The sequence below is a fragment of the Falco naumanni genome, chromosome 10 (assembly GCF_017639655.2).
Source record: "Falco naumanni isolate bFalNau1 chromosome 10, bFalNau1.pat, whole genome shotgun sequence".
Lineage (NCBI taxonomy): Eukaryota > Metazoa > Chordata > Aves > Falconiformes > Falconidae > Falco > Falco naumanni.
This window is the reverse complement of record NC_054063.1, coordinates 6845031-6872134: the sequence shown is the minus strand read 5'-3', so window position 1 is coordinate 6872134 and position 27104 is coordinate 6845031. Positions and strand designations below refer to the sequence as shown.

General features: G+C 36.1%; 1 protein-coding gene across 4 annotated transcripts in view; it reads left to right on the top strand.

Annotated features, from left to right (window-relative positions):
• INSC (INSC spindle orientation adaptor protein) overlaps window positions 1-27104 on the top strand; it is a 120173-nt gene that overhangs the window by 43856 nt on the left and 49213 nt on the right. For all 4 annotated transcript variants that reach the window (XM_040609396.1, XM_040609395.1, XM_040609394.1 and 1 more), the window contains 5 exons: window positions 13260-13605; window positions 14106-14158; window positions 15520-15643; window positions 18071-18184; window positions 23994-24119. In XM_040609396.1, coding sequence (XP_040465330.1) covers window positions 13260-13605; window positions 14106-14158; window positions 15520-15643; window positions 18071-18184; window positions 23994-24119 — 763 coding nt within the window. The remainder of the gene's footprint in view (window positions 1-13259; window positions 13606-14105; window positions 14159-15519; window positions 15644-18070; window positions 18185-23993; window positions 24120-27104) is intronic.

Below are 27104 nucleotides of genomic sequence, written 5' to 3'. Positions count from 1 at the left end.
TGGAGGCTTTACTCTTATAATAGAGACCGACAAAGGGAAAGGAAAAGAGACCATTCAGTGAATAAGACAGCTATTTTTTGTGTATCAGACATGTATTTCCCATTTGTGAGGAAGTTCTGTTATCCCACAGTAATTTATATGAAGCAATTTAGCTAAGCCTGGTGTGATAACAGATTTAATATTATGGAATGTTTCCTTATTTCCATTTCTGATACATTTTCACATCCAGTTTGCTTGCTCTAATGTGAGGTATCATAGAGCATTATAGCAGGATGAAAACCTGTACCACTTATCCCTTAATTGGTTTTTAATGCAAAACACTGTACTCGCATAAAATACCTGTTTGTTTATACTTGGTGCCAGAGGCTAATTCATTGAATCTGGGATGTATAATTGCAAAAAAAAATGGTGTCACTAAATTTTCACTCCTGTTAGCTGTTTCTCAGGTTCCTTTCATGGCCAGCAAGATTTTATTAATTCTAAATAAATAATTAAGAAGAGATAATTGACTTATTTTTGTGCAGTGATACCAGAATGATTCTTTTCTTCTGGAAAACATTGTCCTGTTTGTAATGCACTGCAAAACGTAGAGCCTGTATATAACCTTATGAATCATGGAGAACTCATTTGTGCCAGAGATTCACTGACAGTGACCCAGACTTTGCTCTCTTTAAATGAAGAGGAATAAATAGGTATGCTGTTTCAGCCTACGCACTAAGAAGGGGGAAAAGAAGAGATCTTTCTTCTGTTGTCTTGTCTTGTAATCATTTGTAATATTCTCTCAGTCCCTGTAAAAGCCACCTGGTTCTGTCCTCCATGGTATGTAAGTCTTTTCACATGCTCTTTTCTGAAGATGGAGACTGATACCTGTAAAATTGGGCTCTTGTCAGCAAGATTTGCGCTCTCACTTGTTCCTCTTTTACATCTGAGATGATCAGAATTACTGTGAACAGTAGTAAGGTGAAAAGTTCTTGCTAGTTAATTATTTCCAAGGAATGAGCAATCTGTGGGACTTCCAATCCACTCATCTTTACTTTTACCAGGAAACCAGGCTGTGGTTGTTTCCACCCCTCATTCAGCATTTTGAAGAACCCTTCTGAACTCTTGTCTTTTTTTCAGGTCTTGGAATCCATTTGCTTTGGATTTTATATTTTGATGAGCCTGTTATAGCTCAGGCATTCTTTACACTTCAGCTGTTGTCCCTCATTCAAAAGTAACTTTACGGTAGTAAAGATAACTGCTAATTTCCTTTCTCCTTTGGTTATTTGGCCTTCAGAACTCTCAGGACTACTTTGATAAACTTAGATTTTTTTGCCTTTTTCTGCTACATGTGTTACAGTAGCATCTGGCGACTCCAATCAAGATCAGAACACTGTGCACAACAGTCAGTGCAAAAGCAAGAAAGTGTCACTTCATAGACCAAGTAGAGGAGAGAGACAGTCTAGCAGGAGGTGGCAAAACTTGTCAGAATATTAGTAGGAAAGCAAAGAATGGAGCTCAACTTTTTAAATTTCTACTCGAGGAGTCTATCCACTAGATCACTCTGCTGCTCTGAGTAAATTTATTGTGGCTGGAGGACCACACAAGCTCTAAGTAATTCAGAAAATACAAGTCTGGGTGTGTACAGCAAATAGACTGCAAATATCTCGTGCTTCTGCTTGGCTCAGGGATCTCTCTCTGGCAACTGAGCAGTAGATACATAAACAGAATAAAATAGTAGTATCAGCAGAAGGAGGGAAAGGGAAGAGAAATCAGAATTTTGAATTGCATTCAAAAGGCAGGAGTGAAACAATGTCTATTCCAATTAGATCAGAGCCTTAGATGCAATGTGTGGTTTGGGAGGGATGTAGTGTGTAGGGAAGGGAAATGTCATAGGTATATGCATGCACATCCATAAACACACAAAGAGTAATTGGTGTTATTGTATCCTAATCTGAAGTACAAGGAAGGGTCCATCTGGGCAAACTAACACAGCAGGTCTGTGTTTATTAAATAGCCTTTTAAGAGGCGATTTGACTATCTAGGACTCCAATCTAGTATATACTGCCAGTTATACTTTTTCCAGTCGGACTTTTGAGGAAAGCAATTAAATATATATGAATGCTATCTGAATTCAATAACCGTGCAGATGAAAAGAGAAGGTGGTAAGAAATGCTTACTTTATGCAATCAGTAAGTACTAGGTATCAAACACTGTCGTAATACCCTGATTGAACAAAGACTTTATTTTCTGCCCAGACAGGAACGCTAACCATCTAGTTTTGACTTTGTCAGGTGCATGGAAAGATAAAGAAAAATATCTGAGGGTGAAGAAAAACACAACTTGATCTACAAAAGGCAGGAAAATGACTCTAGGCTGCTGAACTTGCTAGCAAAATTTTGTAGTGACTGCAAGTGGAAAGTAGTGAAACATAGTGCTTGTACCTAAGGAGTGACAGAGGGTTGAATAAGAGATAACTGGAAAGGAAAAGGAAGAAATTGTAGTAAAGAGTAACTAAATGTTTGGGATTAAGCAGGAAATGGGATGCCAAAACATGAACCAAAGATGCATTGTACTGAATAATCTTCTATCGTTCTCTGATAAGGCAAATTTTATTTCCCTATATTTCCCATTTAACAAAAGTAATTTGGTGAAGATTATACACATAGTAATTTACTAGTAATTACTAGTGATATACTAGTTTATTACTAGAAAACAGTAGCTATTAGTCAAAGGGTAAATTAGGAAGTGGTAATGGCAAGGGTTATTTTTGAAAGCAGAGTTAGAAGTAGACTTCAAGTATTGGAGGAAAGGGAGGAGTAATTGAAATCTTAAGGTTGTGCATTTAGGGCCTGAGAACAAGAAAGTCTGCAACAATTTGTAGCTCATTTGATGGGGGAAAAAATTAGGAGAAGGACCTATGTATACTAGTTGATAACACGATGACTATGCATTTGCCAGTAAGATGTGGCGATGAAGGCAGAAAGATTGGTTCTACACTGTATGAAGTGACATATTTCCGGTGGAGGTAAGGGTGTACTAATGTCACTGCGCAATTTACTGTGAGACTTCATTTGCTGTCAAGCATATTGTCAAGTCTTTCAGTAAAAAACGGATTTCACAGCATCAACAGATCTACCAGGCTGTTTAGGGCAGGAGGAGTGAAAAGTAACAGAGTTTCATAAAATGAACCTAAAGAATTCTGTTTAAGTCTGGGCAAACTGAAGCTGAGGGCATGTTTCTGCTTTCTAGAAATGCACTGGAAGTTAAATTCTTATTTAAAAGGAAAGATGAAACCAAATGGGAATGAACAGGCTTTTAAGAAATGTAGATTAGAAATAAGAAATTTCTAACAACTGGAGCAGTGCAATTCTATCATAACCACTTAATAGAACACTTTTGAACCCACAATAAATTATCTTTAGTGTTTATTTTTAAGCAATTGAAGAGCAAGATCTGGTTGCTTCTGGTATCAGAAGAGTGGATTTGATGACATAAGTTTCAATTTTCAGTCCTCTGACTTACACAGAAGTTTATATGTACATAAACATTGGATTTGTTGGATGAGAAACTGCTTTCTTATTTGAATAAGACTACTTAAGGTATTTTTGCCAATTCATTCCAGTGTTTGTGACACTGTGTTGCTAGTTTTCATCTTTTTAACTTGTCTGTTGAAAGGCTAATGTTCCAATGTGAAAGTTGGAAAAGCCAGCACCAGGCTACCCTTTTCTTACTCGTTTTTTGACAGTTTTAGCTAGAGCTGCTGTGCAATAGATGTGACTGAGGGTCCCCAAATTTCTTTAGTCTCCTGAGTGATACTGATCTCATGACTCTGTAAAATGCTTGTTGCTTCCTTCATTAAGTAATCCAGGCTTTACTTAAATCAGTAGGGTTAGGACCCTAAATGAGTAAATAGTAAAAGGTGAAAGGCTAATGGTGCTGCTCATAATGCATGTCATAACTCCTTTGAAAAAGGCACAGAGAGCTGTACTGTTTGTTATTAAACTGCAAATTAAGGCAGATTTGGAGGAAAAAAAAATGTTCAATGAGGCACTGGCACTATTTTCATGGACTCTCATGTTAGTCTCCAAATTAGTCCTTGCTTGTGATTGTGTCTGAGCAATTCGATGGTCTATGGCCCCAAATTATTTCCAATGTTGTTTTTCTCCTTCTCTCTTCCATTTCTATTTCTCCCTCCCTGCTAGGTGCTTACAAGGACTTCCGTCTTACAGCATATTGTTCTTATAAATCTATGAGGAATATTGTCCTCTGCAATTACGAGTGTAGCCTGAGCATCAGGAAGCGGTGAACTGGGATGAACTCTGGTTAATATCATGAGCACATTCTTTCCTGCTGATGGCCCTGTTGACTTTTTGGTCATATAAGGCAGGAAACATGCCCAGCTGTTTATGGGAGTGAGAACTTTGTGTGTACCCAGTAATTAGCAATTTAAATCCATGCTGATGACAACATCCTTTCAAGATTATCAACGTACTTACAGTCATCAAGTCAGACTTAAAAGTCCTGGAAAGCTGTAAAAATGTGCTGAGTAGATCTGCTCTTGTGATGATCCATCAGGCTATGCTGTTCTGCTTACATTGGACTAAATACAGTACAAAGTCATGGATTCCATCATTGTGCACAAAGCTAAGACCTCTCAGCTCTGGTAACTAATTTTTAAGAAAAACTGTAACTGCTTCATGGTTTTGCAAGATGAAGACTGTCATTTGGAAAGAGAACAAGAGCGGTGGGATCTTGCCTCCTCAGCACTGCTTTTGTCTGTGCATTGGAGAACAGCTTCTTATTTCAGGGGAGGGAATGGCTACTTCATCCAGCTATCAAAGAGCAATTTGCCTGAGGAATGAAGGGAATCTCCTTACTCACTGCAGAACAAATGAACAAATATCTTTCACAAAGCTTGGTCAGTGGATTTTTTATTTTTATTTTTTATTTTTACTTCATTTATAGCTCTTCTGTCTTATCTCACATTGATATTCTGTAAATATAATTAAAAATGAACAGAGGCTTATACAGGAGATAATTCGTTGGATGGTCTTATAATTTTTTTTAGTGCAGAGCACTAAACTGCCTTATGGTTTGGCAAGTTTGGCTAAGTGAGAAATCTCAGGCCAGAGAACGTCTAGGCCGGTGTAGCTGACGGATTGCATATGACTGCTGAAATGAACTTGCAGAGGGAAGCAGAGTTGTTTAGATATGATGATCAACATTGTTGCAAATGGGTTATCTCTGACCTTCAGTAACAGACTCTTACACATGGACAGAGTTAAAAAAAGACGAATATTAAAAAAAAAAACACACAAAAAGGCAACAAGTGCTCCATCAGTTCCACTTGCAGAATTTGATGTTCACCTTCATTACTAGGTTTTCCAGTGGTCAAATGGAGATTAAAAAAATATAAGCATGTCAGTAACTCATGCCACCACATTTGGGTGAAGCAATGTAGGAGCAGTAGGTTTATATTGGCTGCCCCCCACTCCCACTTCAACATGAATGGACTCTCAAGCAGGGCCAGTGGGGAGAGCATTTTTTTTCCCCATCTACCACATTGTCTGAATTGTAAAGTAGCTAAAATTGCCTGCTTCTGTCTGGTGGTTTCCTCGAGCTGGATCAAAGTCCATCAAGTCTGATCTGAGTCTGTAACAGTTTAAGTCTGAATATACCAATATCACAGGGTTAACCAAGCTAATTGGTTTTGGAATTTTTAGTCGGTTTACTAGTTTATAATGACACTACTAATGCAATAGTATTTGTTGCAAATATGAATTAATAAATACTATACAAATATAAATTCAACAGAGGTATTTTGGTGATCATTGTGATTAATATTAACATACTGTTTGTTCATCTTTGCCTGTATGCATGCCAGTCAGCAGCCTTATACTGTCATTAACTTGTTTATAGCAGGGTACATTTAGCATTTTCTTCTTTCTGCCAGCAAATTATATTCTTTGTTACTGCTGCCTTTACTTTCTGTGAATTCAATGGCTTTATGTGCTTCTTGAGACAGCTACTGTTTTAGCAATTTAATGTACCAGGGGCAAAGTAAAAATCCACAAAATTGGTTTGAACTAGTCATTTTGCTTTCTGACTATCCCTTCAGTTGACAGAGGCTGGAAAGGACCTGGCCCTACTTAAACTCTAATTTTGTAAAGAAAATTAATATATGATAAGTTTATCCTAGATTTTACCTAGGCTAATCAGCAAGCCAAAGTGGTCTGTCATTTTTATATTGTGTCTTTCTTATGTTCTGTAGTCTGCCAGTAATTCTGGGATGGTATAATATTTCCAGACGTTTTTAGAGGGACAGCTTATAGTGAGGATTTCTCAGAAAAACATAAAGATCTGAGAAGAACATTGGTGCAGCACTTAACACTAAATGATTTATGTGGCCTTTTAAATAGGTGCAATGAAGCTGTAGTTAATTTACACATCATACCCTATATATTACAAGTGTTTATAGTTTTTTACTTTCCTTATAGACATTTCTATATTGGTGAATGCATAAGATTTCCAAAATGCAGTAGCTTGACTGCAATGTTTAGTTCCAAGTTTCACAGACTGGTCTTCATTTGACCTCCCTGCATAAGCTCGATGGGTGTTTAACAAGGCACAAGCTGTTTGTTTTTAAATATTTTCTCTAGAGTAGCACTAGTTTTGAGGAGGCTGGTTGTTTGGGTAACTCCATTATCCCAGAGTGCAGATGCCAGACTGAATTTGACGGTACTGAAGTTTCAGTAAATAGCAAAGAGAGACCATTGTTGGTTTCAGGTCAGGTGAAGAAGACTCATAGGTATCATCTATCAGAAAAGTAGCACTAGTGAGGTATCCCTAGTCAACAAAACAGTTAAGTTTTTACTATGGAAACATTAGAAAATAGAAGGGGTGATTGGTGTTGGCTAACAGAGTTCTGTGTTCCACAGTACACTTCAGGATATCTGGCTGACTACAGCGTACCTGTCCTTAAGTTGTTTTGTTTTGAGAAATATTTCAGGGCTGTAATTTGCATTATATGTTACTGACTTCATTTGGGGAAATTGTTAGACTTCAGTAACTGTAATGACTGGGTAACCACTGAGGGAAATTAAAATACCATTTTAAACTAAGCTGTTAACTTTTGTGAAAGCTAGGGACTAACGTACTTTTAGCAGTGTTTCCTAAAGATTTAAATGATTCATACTAAACTAACCTTTTGTCCTAGTGAAGTTGGCTTGCAGAGGCAATGCTACAGGCTTGGGAAAGCATGGCTGGAAAGCTGCTTGGTGGGAAAGGACCTGGGTGTGGGGATTGATGGCTGGCTGAACACAAGACAGCAGTGTTCACAGGTGGCCAAGAAGGCCAACAGCACCCTGGCTTGTATCAGAAACAGTGTGGCCAGCAGGACAAGGGAAGTGATTGTCCCCCTGTACTCAGTAGGGGTGGGGATGCACCTGAAATCCTGTGTTCAGTTTTGGGCCTCTCACTTCAGGAGGGACGTAGAGGTGCTGGAGCATGTCCAGAGAAGGGTGATGAAGCTGGTGAAGAGTCTGGAGCACAAGTCTTACGAGGAGCGGCTGAGGGAACTGGGGCAGTTCAATCTGAAGATCCCCCTGAGTCTCCTCCTCTTATTGCTCTCTACAACTACCTGAAAGGAGGTTGTAGTCAGGTGGGGACAGGTCTTTTCTCCCAGAGAGCAAGTAGCAGGACAAGTGGGAATGTCCTCAAGTTGTGCCAGGGGAGGTTTAGATTGGATATTAGGAAAAACTTGTGTGCTGGAAAGGCGGTCAAGCATTGGAACAGGCTGCCCAGAGAGGTGGTGGAATCACCATCCCTGGAGGTGTTTAAAAAATGCATAGATGCGGTGCTTAGGGACATGGTTTAGTGATGGACTTGGCAGTCCTGGGTTAACAGTTGGACTTCATGATCTCAAAGGACTTTTCCAACCTAAATGATTCGATGATTCTACTGGAAAAGAAGGACTTAAAATCAAGGGGAAAAGAGAACACAGAGCAAATAATCTGGCTAAGTTTTTAGCTTGCCACATCAGTTACAAATACCAGATATTCATAGACCTGTATTACCTTAGGAATGATCTACAATGGAAGTGTGCTCACTTGAAAATCATGAGTCTGATTCTCAGCTACCTTAAAGCTATTCTGCATCTTCTAAGCTAAAAATTTTTCTAAACTCAGTGCAAATACGGTATCATACATCTACAAGGCTCTTTCATGCAATTAATATTATGTAAAGCAACTTGAGGATAAATAAGAGCTGTCTCTATGGCTCTTCACTAAATCATTTTATTGAGAGTTGAGTTTTACTGTCCATTGTATTGATGTAGAAACTGGCCCTGAGTATATTGGGTACCTATAAATAATTTTGAAAAGATGAATTAGAAAAAAATTAGAGATGATTTATATTCAAAGAGGGTGCTAAATCCATTCAAGAAGTTGTTTGTTGCCAATTAATTACCTACCACTAATTAGAATAATAAATTTGGGTGCAGTTGTAAGAATTGGCATTGATTTTTACCATAGGCTTATCTGGAAGTTACATTAAATGCTATCATTAGGATTAGTAATAAATCTGTCATAATAGGTGAAAATGGATAAAAAGGCTAAGAAGCCTTGGAAACATAATTTGACTAGCAGAAGTCTTTACACTTTATAAATATAACCACTGAAATTATTCACATGAATTGATCAGCTCAGACTTCAACACAATGTTATAAAACATGAAACCTGCACTTAGTGAAACTCAGTGCTAAAATGGAGGTATAACTCTTTTTCATTATAACATTTGCAATTTAAAAAGAAGCGTATGTGCTGCCAGTAAAGTTGTAGTAGGGAGCTCCAAGCTGGAAGTTTTAAACAAATGATCTAGTTATTAATTCTTCACTTCTGTATTCATGTAGCACCAATGTGAGATATAGCAACCCTTTAGATGTCAATCCATCTTGTCTATCCTAAAGATCTTGTGATTCACTAGTTAACAAACTACTTAATAGATGACAGAAAATAGCAAAATAGAAGGGAAATGCTAGTAACAGAACTCTGAATATAATATGCCTCTCTTTAGAAAATTTAAATAGGTTTATTTATTTTGAGCCTTTCTCCAGGATGAAATTTGCCTGCTATGTTACATACTGCAGAAATGTCTGTATGAAACAAGGTCTGAGTATCTTTTGAAGCAATATACTTTAACGTGCTGTTGCTCTAAGTTGGTGTCAGCTGATGACATCAAATGATTTTTTCAAAATAAGACAATTTCTTAAAGACTCTTTTTTTTTTTTGGCAAGCACACTAGAATTCAGAGTATTCAAATTGCTAGTAGTTACTCAAGTTCAGTTGAGTGCTCTTGAAAACTTCATCAAATATTTTACAACCTCAATTAAAATAGAATCACTTTGAGGAAATGCTGGAGACTTTCACTTGAATTTTTATTTTGCACTGAATTATTTTTACTACTATTATTACATGAAATGCTGCTTTTATAGTGTAGAGTCTAGATAAATTGCTTTTTTGTCAATATGCCATGACATACTAAATTCAGAAATTCAAACTGATGGGGAACTACTATCTATATACTTCAACTTCTATGCCAGTTACCCATCTACTGTTGCTCAGCTAAACAGAACTGGGGAAATCACACCAATAAGGTTCCTTATGCTCGAACCAATCTTGCTTAATGTATTTATTGACCTGAAAAATAGTTATAATAGCAGGACAGCAGCACTTCTTGCTGATGCAAAACTGCTCGGGTTAATTTAAAATAAAGTGCAAACAAAAAACATCTCTCAGTACTGAATCACCGAAATGTAAAATGCCAGAAGAAATTATGTGTTAAAGAACATAAAGCAGTGCATGTGAGGAGGGGAATGGAACTGAAGAACAGTCTCTTTTGTCATACATATAGAATAGCAAACTCTGAATTATGCATTATCACTCATTGAAAAAATTCTGAAATCAAAATAAATAATTTTCTAAAAGTGAAAATGAAACAGCTCTCTGCAAAACACTAAAGTAAAAGAGAAATTAATTTTTGGAAATTCTTAGAAAATAGGAACAGTGCCAAAAATGTAATTCAAGTGTATAAATCCGTCATTTACCTGAATCTTGGATATTGTGTGCTTATTCTTGCCATCACTTCTTAGGACATAGGAAAACAGTAAAAGGCTCTTTTAAAAGGTGGGGAGAGTAAATGGGTAATCAGAGGAGTGGAATAACTTCCATATGGTGACAAACTAGCCAGACTGAGTTTCTGTAGCTTGGAAATGAGAAAACAGAGAGAAGAGAGGGTAGAGCAAATAAAGTAATGAATTACATGAAGGTGGTGAATGTGGAACTATTGTTTCAGTATGTCTTCATATATACAAATTAAAGAGTTTGTGTTAATATTTCCAGGTAGCAAGTTTAAAACAAACACTAAGAAATGCTTTTTCACACAAAAAATAATCAAACAGTGTAGAGGCATTGTCACTGTATGTTAGAAAGGCCAAAAGTTTAACTGAGTTCAAAAAGGGATTAATGGCTAATTTTGTTTCATGAATTGTGAAAACATCCTGTTCAGACACAACTTCTGGCTTAGGAAATTCTTAAGCCACTAATTGCCAGAAGATGGAAAGGTGGAGTTGCTTGTCTGGCTCTGCCTTTTAAAATATTTCCTTATGCATCTCCTAATGGCCTTGTTGGAGCAGGATAATGGGCTAGACAGATTTTTTTTTTTTTGGTTTTTTTTTTTGGTCTGACCCATTAAGGTGCTCTTTATTTTGTAGGCATAGTTTTTTGTCAGTAATGGGGAGACAAAATGGAAATTTTCAACTTGTTTTTTGGAGTTGGGTAAATGCTGTCTGGAATATGATTCATAATAGCTAATTATCATGATCACACTTTGTGCTTTCCTTATTTTAATATATAAAAAAATTGTCTACAAATTAATCTCCTGATGCTTGGGAAGATCTTCTCTAAATACAGGGGGATGTGGACAAAGAGAAATCATTTATGTATTTCACTTGAGTGATCATGATTTATGTGTATTCTAAAGAACAATGTGTCAGAAAAACTGATATAGTGAGCAGGGGAATTTTCCTTCTGTCTGAAAAGGGGTTAATGTTGTTATTTTTGTCTTGTTGTAATTTAAGGAATACTAAGTTTCATGACAAAACATCCTAGATTCTACAGCTGTACTTCTAACAATTAGAAGGAACAGAGGCAAACAAGGAGAGTTTTTTAACATCTGTACTTTTTTTTTTTTTTTTTTACAACTCTATCATACTTTCTTCTCAGAGTGAAGGTTGGCTTTTGGGATTAAAGAAAATGTGAATGATTTTTTTTGTGTTTTCTGACTAACTTTCTAGTCTAGGGTTTTTCCATTTGAATTAATAATGCAGGAGTTTTTGTATTTACTAAACAGCGATTTAATCAATTATCATAGTGCACTTTAGAAATGAAAAATACATTACTCTGTGTCAAATGAGTTTATCTTGTACTGCATGCAAACTATGCAAATTGTTATAAATCATGATCTCAAACTTCTACAGTTGTTATTTTTGTTTATTAGGAAACCTTGCTTCAGATCCAAAAAGGCAATAAGGAGACTACACATAGCAAGAAGAAAGCAAACTACAATCGATCATGAAATGCAATTACACAATATTCAAAGCCGAGTGAAATAAAGACCTTAAATAGCAGTAGCCTTTAAAGTTTAAAATTAAAAGCAGTTTCATCATATATGGTGAAAAGGGGGATTGAATCAATGCAACTGACCTCTTGTATCTTGTTTGCTGTTGATTTATATGAAATTATAGTCGAGGTGGGGCTACTTTTCTTATGTGTGTTAATAAATTTTGGTCATTTGTGGAATATTACTTCAGTGGTCTGGAAGGAGATTTCTTGAGTTCAGGTGGTGCTCAGTGTATAAATGGAAGTGCAAGAATTAAAAAGACCTTCCACCTGGTCATTCTTAGCTTGGCTAATATAATTGCAATTTTTGTTCTAACAGTAAGGTTAAACAGCACAGAGCATTACTGCTGTGATACTGAGTTGCAATAAATCAGGTGGATTAAAAGAATGGGGGCTATAATACAAACTTTCTTCTTGTCCTTTCTGGTATAATATCATATAAAACTGCAGCATGTATCTAGAAGGTAGACAACAATCCACTATACTGTCAGACTAGCTGTAGGATGCCAATAGAAGTTTGGGAAAAAAAAGCCCAACCTCTCTCGCTCTCACTGAATTTGTTTTCTTCTTTACCTTTTGTCTTCATTTCTTTGGAATCCTTTAGTATGAATCCATCTTTCACTAGAGGAAGAGATACTAAAATGTTGAAGTATTTCATATTTAGAAGACTTGCCAAAAATGAAGACTGAGTCTTCAGCTGATGAAAACTGTCAGGAAAAAATTACTTTATTTGTTGTAGATCAGAAATCTGAAATTCTTGCTGAGTACACTTTTGGAAGTGTATTTTGTATGCAAATATTACATTCATTGCTCATGCTTGTATTTGTAAATTCTGTGGAAACTGTTTTAGACATGTAAAAATTAAAATCTCCCATGCTGTGGAAACTTGCAGTAATTCTTTGAACTCTTGGCCTCCTGCTTTGCTTTATTACCAGTGAATGAAGTTGCCCTGAGAGGGGATGTAATGGGCCTAGTGGGGGGCAATATTGGTAAGGTCAGTCAGTCCTTTACTGTTGCAACCATGGTTAATTTCAGCAACTACCACTGAGAATCTTTTAAGCTTTTGCATAAAGATAAGGAAAATGTAAGTAATCTGAAAATACATTACAGCTTTCTTTTTAACTGTAACTTGTCTTTTTCCCTTAGCTCTATGTAACTGTCCCTGAAATTTATAGATATACTTATCTTGAATATCGTTAGTAGATCTATAATGGTTTATAAATGTATTTATAAAATCATAGAATCATTTTGGTTGCAAAAGATCTTTGAGATCGAGTCCAACCCTTAACCCATGACTGCCAAATCCCCCAATAACCATATCCCTAAGCAGTGCATGTACTATTTACTTATCTCAAATCTCTGCTGTTTGTTCACAAATAACTTTATAGCAGGCTATGTGGTATAAAGGTAATTAGAAAACCAAAATCTGTTTGGAATAGAAAGCAAAGCATATTGCTGTGTTACTACAAGAAAATTGTTTGGTTAGTTGCCTTTTGTCAGTTAAGTGTGGCCTGATAGGTGGATGCAACTGTGTGATGTTGCTGGTGTTTATTCTAAGGTTGTTTTGCTTTATCTCATTCCTTTCCTTTCTCTGCCTTCTAGCATGCACTTAATTCAGGTGGACTCTGTTCAGCGATGGATGGAAGATTTGAAGTTGATGACAGACTGTGAATGTATGTGTATTCTCCAGTCCAAGCCAATCAGCATTGAAAAAGATGAACAAAATGAACTTATCCTTTCCTCACAATACAGCAGATGTGATAACTTGCAGCTGCTGTTAAAAAGAGCTTGGATCATAAGCACAGAGTTAACCAGGATTGCTCAAAAGCTGGAGAAGAACAGATGGCAGAAAGTCCACAGCATGACAGTAAGAGTCAACTGCCATGTGCGTTCAATGGTAAATGAATACAATACGTTCACCAGGAATCCTTCAGAAGAGATGCACCAGGTAGGAGGCCTTACCTGATGTTATGTTTGTCTTGTTTAATTTTTTTACTGTAATGATCAAAACTTACTTTAAACAGTCTGTAAGAAATCCTTACATACAAATACTATTCCTTGTTTAAGACTTTCTAATCCCTTTTCAGTGACAGAAATATTCTTGACTCATTTTGTATCCTACTTTATCATGGGCCTGATTCTGAATTTTAATAATACCGATAAATTATATTGAAAAAGATTTTGGTTTTGAGGACTACTGGACTAAAGTAATTAGATATCCCATTTGTGAGTTTGTTTGCATTTCCGATGTAGAAAAACACTACTTTTTTATTAACTTCATTTTTACCTCTGCTTTTTCTACTCTGAAAAGTAGAAAAAGAGTGTCCATATGAAATACTATGTTTCTGGATGGTTTTCATCTACTTATCGTCAACAAACACTATTTATTTTTAAAAAGGAATTGTGTGTATGGATATTGCTTTAAAACCACTTCTTCTTTCTCTACAGTTTGAAAAACTTTTAATAGACAAGTGTTCAGAATTTACAGCATTCACAGAAAGGTAATTTAATTTTTCTAGTTGAAATATTAATTTTGCTATTGTATTAAGTTGTATTATTTGAAATCCTGCATTGTAGAATGAAAACTTATGTTGTGAGACTGTTGTACTGCATGTTCTTGTATGCATATATCCATGTATTATTAAATCAAACTGAATAAATACACATTCCTTTAAATTGCAGTTGTAGGTTTACTCAGCTCCTTGCATTCCAGGATGCTGAGACTGGGAAATAATAATCTCTTCAAAATTCTTCTTATGATATTTCCTCTGCCTAACATGTTACCCCGTTTCCTTCAGCACATTTCAATCAATCTTTTTTTGATTTACTTTAAACACTGTGCAAGTCATTCTGCTCAGGGCATCATCAGGGACAAAGACACCATCTAATTATCAGGAAAGAACATTTCTTGAGCAGTATTGCTTTTCGTCAGACCCACACAGCTCAAACTTTATAGTCTACTATGAAACACAGCAATTTAATGAGAACTGTGATCTCATAGTGTCTGCCCCAAATCAGTCCTCTTCCTCATTGTCTGTTTGAAAAAAAGTTGCTGGATGTGGCTGAACGACACGTAAATCTGAAAAGGGGACCTACTGTGTAGATGGAGACACCGATGAACCGAGCTGTATCTTCTGTTATATTGGCCTGCCTGGATGGAGTACGTTTTGGCAATTCAAATGAATGCATTTCTATGAGGAAGTGTTGGTTATTTCATATGACTCGTATAAAGTTTTCCATTTTTATCTAAGCTGGTTCCAGGATAGTTATACTAACTCTGTAAAACTGCTGAATGTAATCTTTCTGCATAGGAGGCCAAATTTTACTTTTGAGTATGCTGTTAGAAATGTATATGGACTTTACTCATCTGGATGCACATCCATTTTGGGCCCTTATCCTGCTATCATAAAAGCATGGCAAAGAAGGTAAAGAAATAAAAATTTTTTGAAAGCGCTTCTTTGGTCATGAATGATGGATGGATATACACGTTTACAGTTGAAATGCAGGCATCCTAGAGTGACTGTAACTATTAGGATAAATGGAAAATAGCAGTTACACTGGCATAAACACAGAACATCTGCAACAAAATTTGGCCTGCAATCTGTGAAGTAAATTATTATCCCCAAATTATTCATTAACGTCCACTGTTGTCCTTTAATGGTATACTTACTATATGTAGACAAAGCTTTGATTGAAGTCTGGTATGATGCTAATGGCACAAAGATAGTGTTCTCATGAACAATTGAATTCCCATTATATCCCCATTATTAACACAGAGCTCACCTGTGACAATCAGCATGCTGAAATGATAGTTGACTTGCATCTTTTTTCCTTCATCCCTTTCCTTTCTCTTTCTTTTCAGGTGCATACAAACTGAAGATGAGCAAATACTGAAGTCCATGAAATCTTGTATTAATGAAACGCTCACTACCGTTGCTCAGTATTTTGGCCAGTTGATAGAGCTGGTTTTAACACATGAGGCACAGGTTAGTTTATAGTTGTTGTTTTATTTTAAAAAAGAAGTCTTTAAAAATTTTTGATTCTTGAGGGAGAACATCCATTAAGAGGAGAATTAGAATTACAGTTCTCAATTTTCAGCAAACTTATTATCCCTAATTCAAATATCTTGCAAAGAGATTTAGGCGTTTGTAGTCTCAAATTCTTTGATAACCCCAAATACCAAACAAAATGATCTTGTGGCTCACTACAAGGCATCTAATTTCTGGAAAATGTCTTTATTAAAAAGACCTGTGGACACATTTTCTCTTCCTTTCATGCAGACACTGCTTTTCTTTAGAAACCTTGAAAAAAAGCCTGTCCTGTTTTGAGTCTCATTAAAAGCTAAACTTTTTAGAAAATGTAAGTATAGCAAGTATATTATTAGAGCACACATTTTAACCAGTGCATGTCTTAGACTCCAGGAAGTAAGCAATAAAAATAGTGTTGGGTACAAGTTATACATGTGTAACTTTCCAGAAACAGAGCTGTACCACTGCAGGCATGGTGTCTAGTTTCCTGTGGTGATTAAATGTAGATAAGGACACTGAACAATTAGTCTGGGACTACGGACACATTACATTTTTTTCTGTTAGACCATTATTGAAATAGTAGCAACTTGCAACTCTAACCAATGTATTCTGACTTACACTGGCCTCTTTCTTGAGATCTCCTTGGAAATCCCTTTTCAGCCTCTAACCTTCCTCAAATAAAAGCCCCCAAATGTAATAATGCTCAGTTAATTTGTCTGTATGTTAAAGGTGATGTTATGCTGAAATTTTGTATTGTCCCTGCAGAAAAAGAGGAAATGAGAGGCTTAGTGAAGTGGAAATAGTTAAATAGTATTTACTATGGTGCTAAAGCAAAATTAATGTGTGGTGTTGGTTAAATTCTAACATACCTTGAATGCAGTAAGATAGCAAAAAAAAAATAAAATATGGTGGCTCTTTCAGAAACATCCCTTATAGTTTGTAAAGATTATTACTAGGAGGTGAGAATCTCCAGGATACATTTGCAGAATTACAGTTAAACTAACAAGCTGCTCACTAATGCATTTTGGTTAGGGTTTGAGAACTACATAAAATACCACATACGGGTTAAAGTGTGTAAATAATTTTGCGCATTGCCAATTCAGTGAATAGTTTTTGGTTGTTTTGATGCTTCTGCTTTTTAATCTGAAGAGCAGTTCTTCATGGCTAATATTCTGTCTTTGGGTACTTTGGCACCTACTGATACACATGAAATCCTAGTTCATTTTCCTTTTAAGGGAGCAGATTTAATTACTCTGTATCATCTTGTGTGTATTTATGGCTGAAGACTTGGATTAGAGGTCATTGATAAAAATACTTCTAAGAAGAGTTTTTTGAGCCCTTCAGTCAGGCTGCATGCCCCCTTCTGCCATACAACCACGCTGTCTATGGGTAGTATGCTGCTCTGAAACACACTGTGTCTGTGTGAGAAGCTAGAACTCAGCTTAAATTGTATAATTTCTTAATCAGTGTATCAGGATTTTATTCAGGATAGGTTCATATAAAAATGTGAAATAAGATACTTCTTTCATGGAACATTTTTCTAATGCTGAAGATGGGAGAACACAGCCTCTTAAAGGGAAGATAATTGAATTTTGTAAAAATAAGAACGAAAAATGTGGGTGTTTCCTTGGACTTCTTTCGAAGTTGGATTAAATATAAAAATGCTTACCTTCTTCCTTCTAGAAATACAATTAATTCTTCTTCTAATGATTGTATGTACTTTCAGAAAGAGTAAAAGTAAATAAACTTCATATTCTTCTTACAGCTGTGTTTCTCTGTGAAGCTGCAATGGCACACATGCAAAAGCAAAGTAACTGTTTACAAAGATAAAAATATTTAACCTATTTCATGCACTGGAGAAATAAACTGTATTCCTCTACAAGAATTCCCTGTATTGGTCAACAACATTTTCTGTGTAGACTGAGAATAACGACTAACCCAGAGTCTTAGAAAGTACTGTTAGAAAGGGTATAGCAATATTCCTTATAAATAAGGTGCAAATTTTGTATCACCTTGTGATACAGTTTCTACACTAAGACAATTAGTTGCCTCCGAAAATTTTAGTTCAATCCCAGGCCAACCCCAATAATAATTTACTAAATAGCTGAAGAGTTCTTTATTGAATGTTCTCACACACACCTGTTCTCATACTCCATTTGTATTTATTTTAAAATATCACTATTCTTGGCATTTATTCAAAAGCAATGATACATGTGTTTACTTTGTTGTCTACCAGTCTGACTCCTGCCAGTGTTTCTTTTTCCTTTCTCTGGGTGAGAAGCAAGATGATATGAATTAAATGGACTTTCCACTCAATTGTATCTTTAAATATAACACTAACATTTTTCATTGGAAGTAAATTATGTTTATTATGTTGTCACACAGAATCTGCTGAGACAAATAGAACTGTCGGATAGTATGTACATCACTGAGTCAGCGATTAGTAGTTTGTTCAGCCTTACCCAGGAAGGTGCACATCTGTGCCGTATCGTAGCTAAGGTAAGAGTATATATGGATTAATCCAAAGTAAAATAGAAATACAAGTGAATTATTTTACTTAACACAGAAGTGGTTGCAAGTTTTGAAATGTACAGTGCAAGATGAAATTCTGTATTTCAGGAGACTAATGATCTAGGTTGAAGAACAAAATTTACTCTGAGAAACTATTTTTGCTGTGTTTGCAAGCCTTACTCTGCAGAGTTTATTACCACAACTATCCTATTAAATTTAAATAGATTTAATAAAGCCCAATGCCTGTGCAAACAATTGCAGTAGGATGGTAAGCTCCGACAAGCTTCTGGGCATTGATTCAACTACAGTTGTGTTTGTACCACCTGAGGTATTACCATGCCCTTCAGCATCTTGGACATCTTTTTAGTGTCTCTCCTGACAATAGTTTTTAAATACCAGCCCTGTCAGTGGAGAGAAACTTTACAGTTGGCCATGCATATGGCTGACTATGCAGAGAAACAGCAAACCTCTACAGCTGTATGTAGAGAGAAGGTTAGATATATTATTAAAGATGTAATTTTAGAAATACATTGCACCTCTTACAGAGGAACATCATTACAGTTACTTCTGGCAGTTTGTGTTCTTGTTTACTGAGTATTTGATACTAATTTTTGGTATAAATGAACCACTTTGCCACACTCAATTATGCTGGCAATTCCTGCAGAGCTTGCGCCTTTGAGGACACTTGGATCTTGAAAAAGTGAGAAAGGCAGGGCATTGTGTGAGGTCAAGGACAGGATAATCACAGCCACAGCAGATACAGAAAGATGAAAGAACTGAAAACTTTCCCAAGCTTCTGCTTGTGGTGTGCCAATCCCTTGGTCTGCTCAGAGATGAGGTTAAACAGCAGCATTTAATTCATTTTACTTCTGATCTGCCTTTACATGGATGTTTGCACCATAAAATGTACTGCTTTATTCTCAAGGCTGCAAACAAGGTAGACTCAGAAACATGTAGTGGGTCCTGACAACAGCTTGAGAGTTTTATTTTTTTCTAAATTGGTATTTGAGCTCCACTCAGTGGTATCCAAAAACAATGTTAAAAAGTTGAGAATTGAGGAAGCGCAGAACTAACAAATGGAGTAAAACTGGTCTTGTGCTTTTTATCATTGTGTGAATTCCATAACAGTTTAATTTAGCAGAAGTAAAGTCTGACCTTCCATAAATCACTGAATTAATTTACTGCTAAAACCTGGACATGTCACAGGTTTATAAGTGAGTAAATGCATCTCCTTATGCAAAGAACCCTAAGTGGTGTTTGGTTGCCAAATTACAGTGGTGGTTGCAATCACCTGTCCTGCGTTGTCTCTTTCCTCTGTGCACTGTGAAATACATTTGCCCTGACTCACCATCATCCTTCACCTTCTGTACTGTTTCAGTTGCCTGCATCAGTGACCAAGGTGGCAGAGGAATCATAACAGACCAGAACTTTGAATTCAGTCGTTTGAGTAGTTAGCTATGACAGTGAAAGCACAGGGTAATTTTGAGGCAGGGGCAGGGGGAACATGGACACAAAATCTGGAATTGTGCCCACTGATTAAGAGGGTGAGAATGGATTCAAGTTTTGCAAAGATCTCAAAACCTACTACAGATGTAGAAGCTCCCTTGAGAGCTGTCATTTTATCTTTGGTAAAAACTACCCAGAAAAGTGAAGTATTTCTTTACAGTGAAAGCAAAACTCAACAAATTTGTTCATGTACCCTTGAAGTCTTACTCTCCATGACAGTGTGTGATCTTGTGCAATGTTGTTAACTTTTTTCCTGTCTCAAGCTATAAATTACAACTGTAATGCACACCAAAATAATGGACATGCAAACAAAGAACAATAACAATATTGTAAAGCTACAATATTATAGGACCTGGTTTCTCACTTTGCATTTTGGTAAGGGTTTCAGTCTTCTCTCTCCCTCCCTCTACTCCCCTGTCAATATTTTACCAAAATATTGAAAGACTGTGAAGTGCTAACCCTCTGTGCTGAAGTGTCACCTATCATTTTATTCCACCTGGAGGCATTTTTTGACTGTGGTTTGGTTTTTTGGGTTTTTTTTTAAACACATAACTTTGTAATCTAATGTGAAAGAGTCATGTTGCTGACTCACCCTGGTAGCCAGCTATTCATTCTCACTAGCTGTCAGAAGTGTAAAGTCTAAGGTATCTAAAACAAATTAGTAGTAACGAGGGCAAGATAAGAAATGAAGGGAGAAAGCCTATATAATTGTAATAAAAATCTTTGCATTCTGAACTAAAAGAAGAAATAACATTCAGCTGTGAGTGTCAAACCATAATACATGGTGTTCATCTACAAGGTGTCAGCATAATGGAAACTACCAGTTTAGATAATTTAAAAAACAGAAAGAGAGAATGAGGGAAGGAAGAACCAAGTAAAGCAGTTTTTGCAACTACCACGGAAAAGTTTTAGTCAGTTTTCTGTCTGCAGATCAGTTTCCTACCTTTGGAACCAAATGTTGCTACAATACTCCTCTGTCAAGTCTTATGACACATGCTTAAGCATCAAACAATGTGACTAACTTGCTGTATCATTGCCTGGCGTTGCATTCCAGGGATGTATTCACAAAAGTCCTTTTTATTACATTATATCTATGAGATTTTGATCCTATGATCTTTCATACTAAAATTTTATAAATTGGTCTTCATTGTTAAATCTCTACCTTTCATGTTCTGAGAGAATAAGGAGATACTAAACCCCAGAAATTACAAATTTTGAGTGGACTTGAGCAGCTGTCAAAAATTGGTATTACTTGAAGCAGACTAGTTCTAAATTGATTTGGCTTCATAACAACTAGAAGAATCAGTAAAACTAAGGTCCACAGTTACAATAAATAAGTGCTGGGACACAGAGTGATAAAGAAAAAGAAGTTTTTGTGAGTAAATCTATTTCACTGATCATAATTGGAGTCTAATACCAACTATTGGTCTGGTTGCTATAATTTCCTAAAAGAGAGAGAGGCAAAACTGAAGATAATGAAGATAGCCATACCTGCTTCTCTCACCCTTCTTTAGAGAATGCTTGACTACTTTAGTCCCATATGGATGTGCAGCAGATGACTCGCTCCTAGAATACATCTTGGAGCTTCTAATGCTTCTAATACATTTTGGCCTTAGCTCCTTTGCAGGTCAGTTCCTTTTCTAGCAAGTATTTGTTAAGATTTCTTTGGAGATCATCTTTCAAGCCAATTATAAATGTCCTCCATCATGAGGAAAGGCTTGATGAGAATTCACCATCTTCAGTGATTTCAGGCTGAAACTGCAAAATAATACACCTTAGAGCTGGATGCCTTTTCTCTCCCCTCTTTATTCATTCAACTCACTATGCGCAGTGGGGCTTTTTATACTCATGATCTCCTTCACATACTTTTTGTGATTGTATTTCAGGTGATTTTTGTTATCTACTGCTAGCCCTTCTGAACAGCTTCTCAGATGTCTCCACAAAATTGATTTCCTGTCAGTCCAATACAGGAGAGAAGTAGGTCATCTGGCAGTAAAGCAAGTTCTCCTCTCTTTCAAATACTGCTTCATAGAGTATGTGAAGCCTGTCTGAGATGAAACTTGAATTACAGCAACAGCAGCGTTTAACGTATGTGTTATTTGGTTAAAAACCGGAAATGCCAAGCAGTTTGCAAAGGATAAATAAAAGCATCCTTAGACATACTGGGAACTTTTGGAAAGGTGCAAGTTAATCTCCAAAGCAAGCAAAGCTTAATGCTGTTGAATGGTACTGTTTACCCACCTGACCCATTTATGTGCATCCCTGTCAGATGGCATAATTTTGTCATCGTTGCAAAAGATACAGGGGACAAATCTTGAAAAAGATGAATAAATCCTAGGGAATGCTCCCTAGTGAGGGGAGTGTTTCTGACAAGTGATAGAATCAGGCTCAGTGTTTCCTACCTATTCCTTGTTTCACTTACAGCTCCCTAGGTTCATAACTCATGATCAATATTTTACAGCTTGGTAATGGCACACAGGGCACAAAATAAACATTTTAGATCTTCTCCTGATAAATGCAGTGATAAATCTCTTCCTGTCCATCAGAGGGAAAAGCAGGGCAACCATTTGTCATACAGGAAGCTTGATGCAAATGTGCCAACATCACAGGAGCGTTACTGGAGTTGTCCACAAACTTCTGCTTATTATGACTAAAATAGAGAATCAGATCACCTCTGATTCCACTGAACTGTGGGGGACTTTCAAAGTGATAATAAAATAAATAAATAATACCCAGTTACCTTAGGTTTGGGGACAACACTGTAATAGCTTTTTTTTTCTATATTTTTCATAGATAATTACTGCTTGGGTGAAATATCAATATCCTTTCGTGGAAGGAAAAATATGACTGAAAGCCTCTTTTCCACTTTATTTTAAAGGCTCAGAAATACCTTCCTGCAGTAAGCTATATATAGCAATACTAGATATAAAATAACTCATACAGATATGTGTGTAGTTATTACAGTTCCAGAAATAAATTTTACTCTTAACAAAGCTCTGTAAGCCTGGTGTTTTCACTCGTATCACAGATATTGCATATACATGTGTAAAGACATAATGCAACAGTTCATTCTTGAGGTGTTAATTTTGTCAAATTCTATTTTTCTTATAAATTGGTATATATTTTTGTTAGACTGAACAGATAGGTTTGCTCGCTCTATTATTCTCTACTGTATTCCAGCAGAACTGGTACAAAAATGTAGAATTCTGAAAATGAGGGAAGTCTGAATTGTAGTCCAGGGGTTTTATGTCAGTACAACCTGTTGGGCTTTCAAAAACACAAATAGTTGAGGAGAAAAAGATTATTTCTGTGAATCTGAAAAATATTATATACAGAGGCTATTGAAACAGGCTTCAAAAGAAAGGTGTATATTACATTAGCTCCATGATTCCACCTATTTTTAATTTACTTCTGTAATCTGAATAATTTAGTCGGAAATCTTTCATTTGTCATTAATTTTTTAATGCTTTCCTCTTCATTATATGTCTGCTCTTACATAATATATATGGCATCTGTAGTCTACCTGATGGCATAACATTTTGAAATCAAATATAATCCAAAAAAAAAAATCCCCACCACAAGAAGTTCATATATTGTCTGTATATTAATCTTTCCATTCATTATGTGAACTTTAAGACACATGTTTACAAGCTGTGTTGGAAATCATTAATGATAGCTGCTGTAAGGATATAGATATACTCAAATCTTTGTCACTATTGCCATATTTAAAGAAAAAAGTGTAGGATTATTTTTTTTACATATTAGAGGATGAAGATAATGTATTGTATCTGTATAGAACTTGACACCTATTTCCACTGTATTTTCAGTAGCTCTTTAACCATATGACTGTCTTTTCATATTTTAGCATTAAGTAAATATTGTATGGAGCTCAGAAGTATAGATGAATGGGAAATGTATGCTAACAAAATCTGTTTTAAACTAATAGCATATGGTTGAACTATCACTTCAATGCCACTCCAATTGCTGCCTATTGATAATTCTTCGTAATTTTCACATGAATGTCAAGTTTAATTTAAATTATGCTTGTAATTGGTAAAAGTCGATTGATTAAGCACACCTCCCACTGAGGCTATATTACTTTTTCATCAATTGATGTATAAGCATTAATCAACTTGAGTTGTCTGCGTGAGCTTAACATCCTCTTTGTTGGTGTTGTGGCAGTAGCAAATTTGGAGAAATTACTAAAGGAATCTGCCCCTTATCCCAGGCTCAGTTAAGTACTAGGGAAACATTCAGTGCTGCTTTTCTGATTTTTCCTTTGTCTCGGCAGGCAGGAGGTGTAGTTGCGCTCTTTAAGATCTGTCGCCAGGATTGTTTCAGGTGCCTTTATCCCCAGGCATTGAGAACATTGGCATCCATTTGCTGCGTAGAAGAAGGGATGCACCAGCTTGAAAAGGTAGGCGCTTCAGCATTCTTTACTGGCTGTGTCATAAAACAAAGTCTTGTATTTGATCTGTTCTAGGAATTGATAACTTGATGGTGTTTGATACTGTGCTCCATAGTATGCTCACTTTTTCTGTAAAGAACACATCTTCAGCCTTTACAAAATTAGTCCCAGAGATAACGTTATTCTATTCAGTTGCTTGCACTAATAAGCTATCTAAGTGGGAATAATTTTCATAAAACAGGTAAATGCGTCAGTGACTACGTCAAAAAAACTAGGGAAATTATAATTTCTGGACTCTGAAGTGTTTGTTTAGAAACTCTAATATTTCAAATAACACTTAAAACATAGAAAGCTTTCTACCTCTTTAAATCTTTTCCTGATGCTCAGGTAGGGCACCTGCTTGTGGTACTGCTGTAACTTTTGAGAGTTGTAATCTGTGACAGATATAGCAGTTAGCCAATAGAAAAATGTGTCTGCTAATCAGCAGCAGGTGTCATAAAAGCCAATTTTACCTGGGATGGCAAACATCAAAACATTATCCAGATAAAATTATATCAACTGCTTAGGCTCCTTTCCTTTCTCACTTTCACAACATACTGCTGTGTTTTGGAAAACGAACACTTCTGGTCACTAAATCATGATCTCATCCTTTGTATTTCATAAAACAGTCATCTTTCACAGCTGAATAATGGCCTCTTCAAGTTAATGATAAATGATTTCACTGCCACTTTACATTGACATATCTTGTAATCTACTGCCCAGAATTCAAGCAAACCGTGACAGAACATATGCAGCAAAAAGCAAATCTCTGAGTTTACAGTAAATGAAGATGACTTAAATTTTTTTTGACATAATGCTGGTTCAGGCTGACACCAGAATCAGTCTAAAAGGATCTTTCATTATGTCCACTATAATAGTGGAATTAATAGAGTTAGAAATGGGAAAGATTGATTCAACTCACCTGGTCTAGTTCCTGGCAGTGTCAACATGCATTCAACATGGTCCAGATCAAAGCTGATGAAACAGGAGTCCTAGGAAAAAAATATTGACTCTCAAGCTCGTATGTCTTTGATCTACTCTAATGTTGGTCACAAGTAAAATTGTTCAGGGTAAACTCTGTTACAGCTGGGGCTGGGGCAGTGTTTTAAAGGATTTTTAACTGGAATCCCTACCACTGCTTTCAGTAGTTCATTTTTCACCTCAGCCTTAAATTCTTACACCACATCTTGGCAAAACTGAAGTCTGCAACATGAGGGGCTGGACATTAATACTACTCACCTGACCGAACAGACAGGTTTATGACAGGACTATTTCATTATCACTTTGTAACTTCTTTGACTAAAATTGTGTTGCTGAGGATCCATATGCTATGCGGGTACAGTAGGTGTCTGGGTTTCTGGTGGGGGAGAATGGAATATTTCATATATCAAAAGAAACAAAGACATTTTCTCTGCAATGGGGTTAATGTCCCTGCAAGTGCTAATGGAGGTTGAACAACACAGGCTAGTACCATGCTGTGTCATCTGTAAATAAACTGTTGGCTGGTGACAGTTCAGCTTTGCCAGTTTATAGAGTGAAAGAGAGATAGTAAACAAAGAAATTTTCTACTTTGTAGTCTTTTCACCTTTCTTGTATGCCTGTTTAGAAGCAACAAGATATTCTGACCTTAGGGAATCAAGGGGAAAGTGCATGGATCAGATGACCAGTATTTTGGTGGGAACAGCACTCCAGTTTGTTATATTGTCTTCTTTAAATAACACTGATTTATTTTTTTTTCTTTCAAAATTCGAAGTACTCTTGCAAAGAACAAAAAAGAGGGTTAACAATATTAGCATTCCTATCATTACAGAAATTACCACAGGACTTCTTACCTGGCAGGAAGGGTGGCTACCGCTAGCCAACTAAGTACCTGGGTGGTGGTGAAGCTTTTAATATGCTCTAATGTGAATATCATTATGCCACCTAGTGCATTAAAACATCAGTGCAATTTGAACTTGATTTTTAATGTCAGAAACCTCATTCAAAAAATTAAAGCTTGGACTCCAAACAATTCAGATTGGGTAACTCAGGATTAAAAAAAAAAAAAAAAAAAAAAAAAAAAAGCCAAAACAAAGAAAGAACAAACAAAAAAGAGACCCAAACACCCCCCACCACCCCCACCAACCTATTTTTCAATTAAGCTTCACAAATATTAAAGTCTTTAAAAGACCACTTAAAAGAAAACAGCAAGAGTTATCATTTCTAATGGAACATTTGTCTGGGAGGTGAACTAAAAAGGGGGTGGTATAATTTCCACAGTAATTGCAGTGCTTAATTACTAAAGACATTAGCAATATTGTTTATTTATCCAGTGCTCTTTGATATTCCCAATTCAGTAGCAACACAAGAAGGTAACAAGGACATCTGTGTTGATGCAGATGGTTATTTAGAAAGCAAGCGAGGGAGTCAGTAGTTCACAGGAGGCAATCTGAGCAGAGAATATTTTAACATTTTTCTTGGGTTTTAAGATACCTGAATATTAGGCTTTTTTAAAAATAATTATTGCAAATTTAATGTGAATTATGTTGTACTGGGTTTAAACCATTTGTCTTGAGTGAGTTTTTGGATTGCAATGTGGAAATCCTGTCCTCATTTACTAATGAAGGAAAGTAACAGTTCTGTGCTCATTTCTAAAGATGTAGAAAATTGCCTATTTTAAGGAAATGTATTTTCCTCAGTTTTTTAAAAAATAACTCTTGTTCTTCCCAGTCATGCATCTTTAAATACATACCTGCACTACTCTCTTAGCAGCACACTTAAAATAGCCATTATTACTTTTTCATCATTTTGGTAAATAAACTGGTCTTTGCTATAATTACAATGTATAATTACAATACAGTTGTTGCAATGACAAAGTCTCACTCTTTTAGGTTAATCTAATTGACTGTATGTACAAACATGCAAAATCAGTTGGTTAAACGGCCATTTTTGGAAGAGTTATTTTACTTGCAAGTA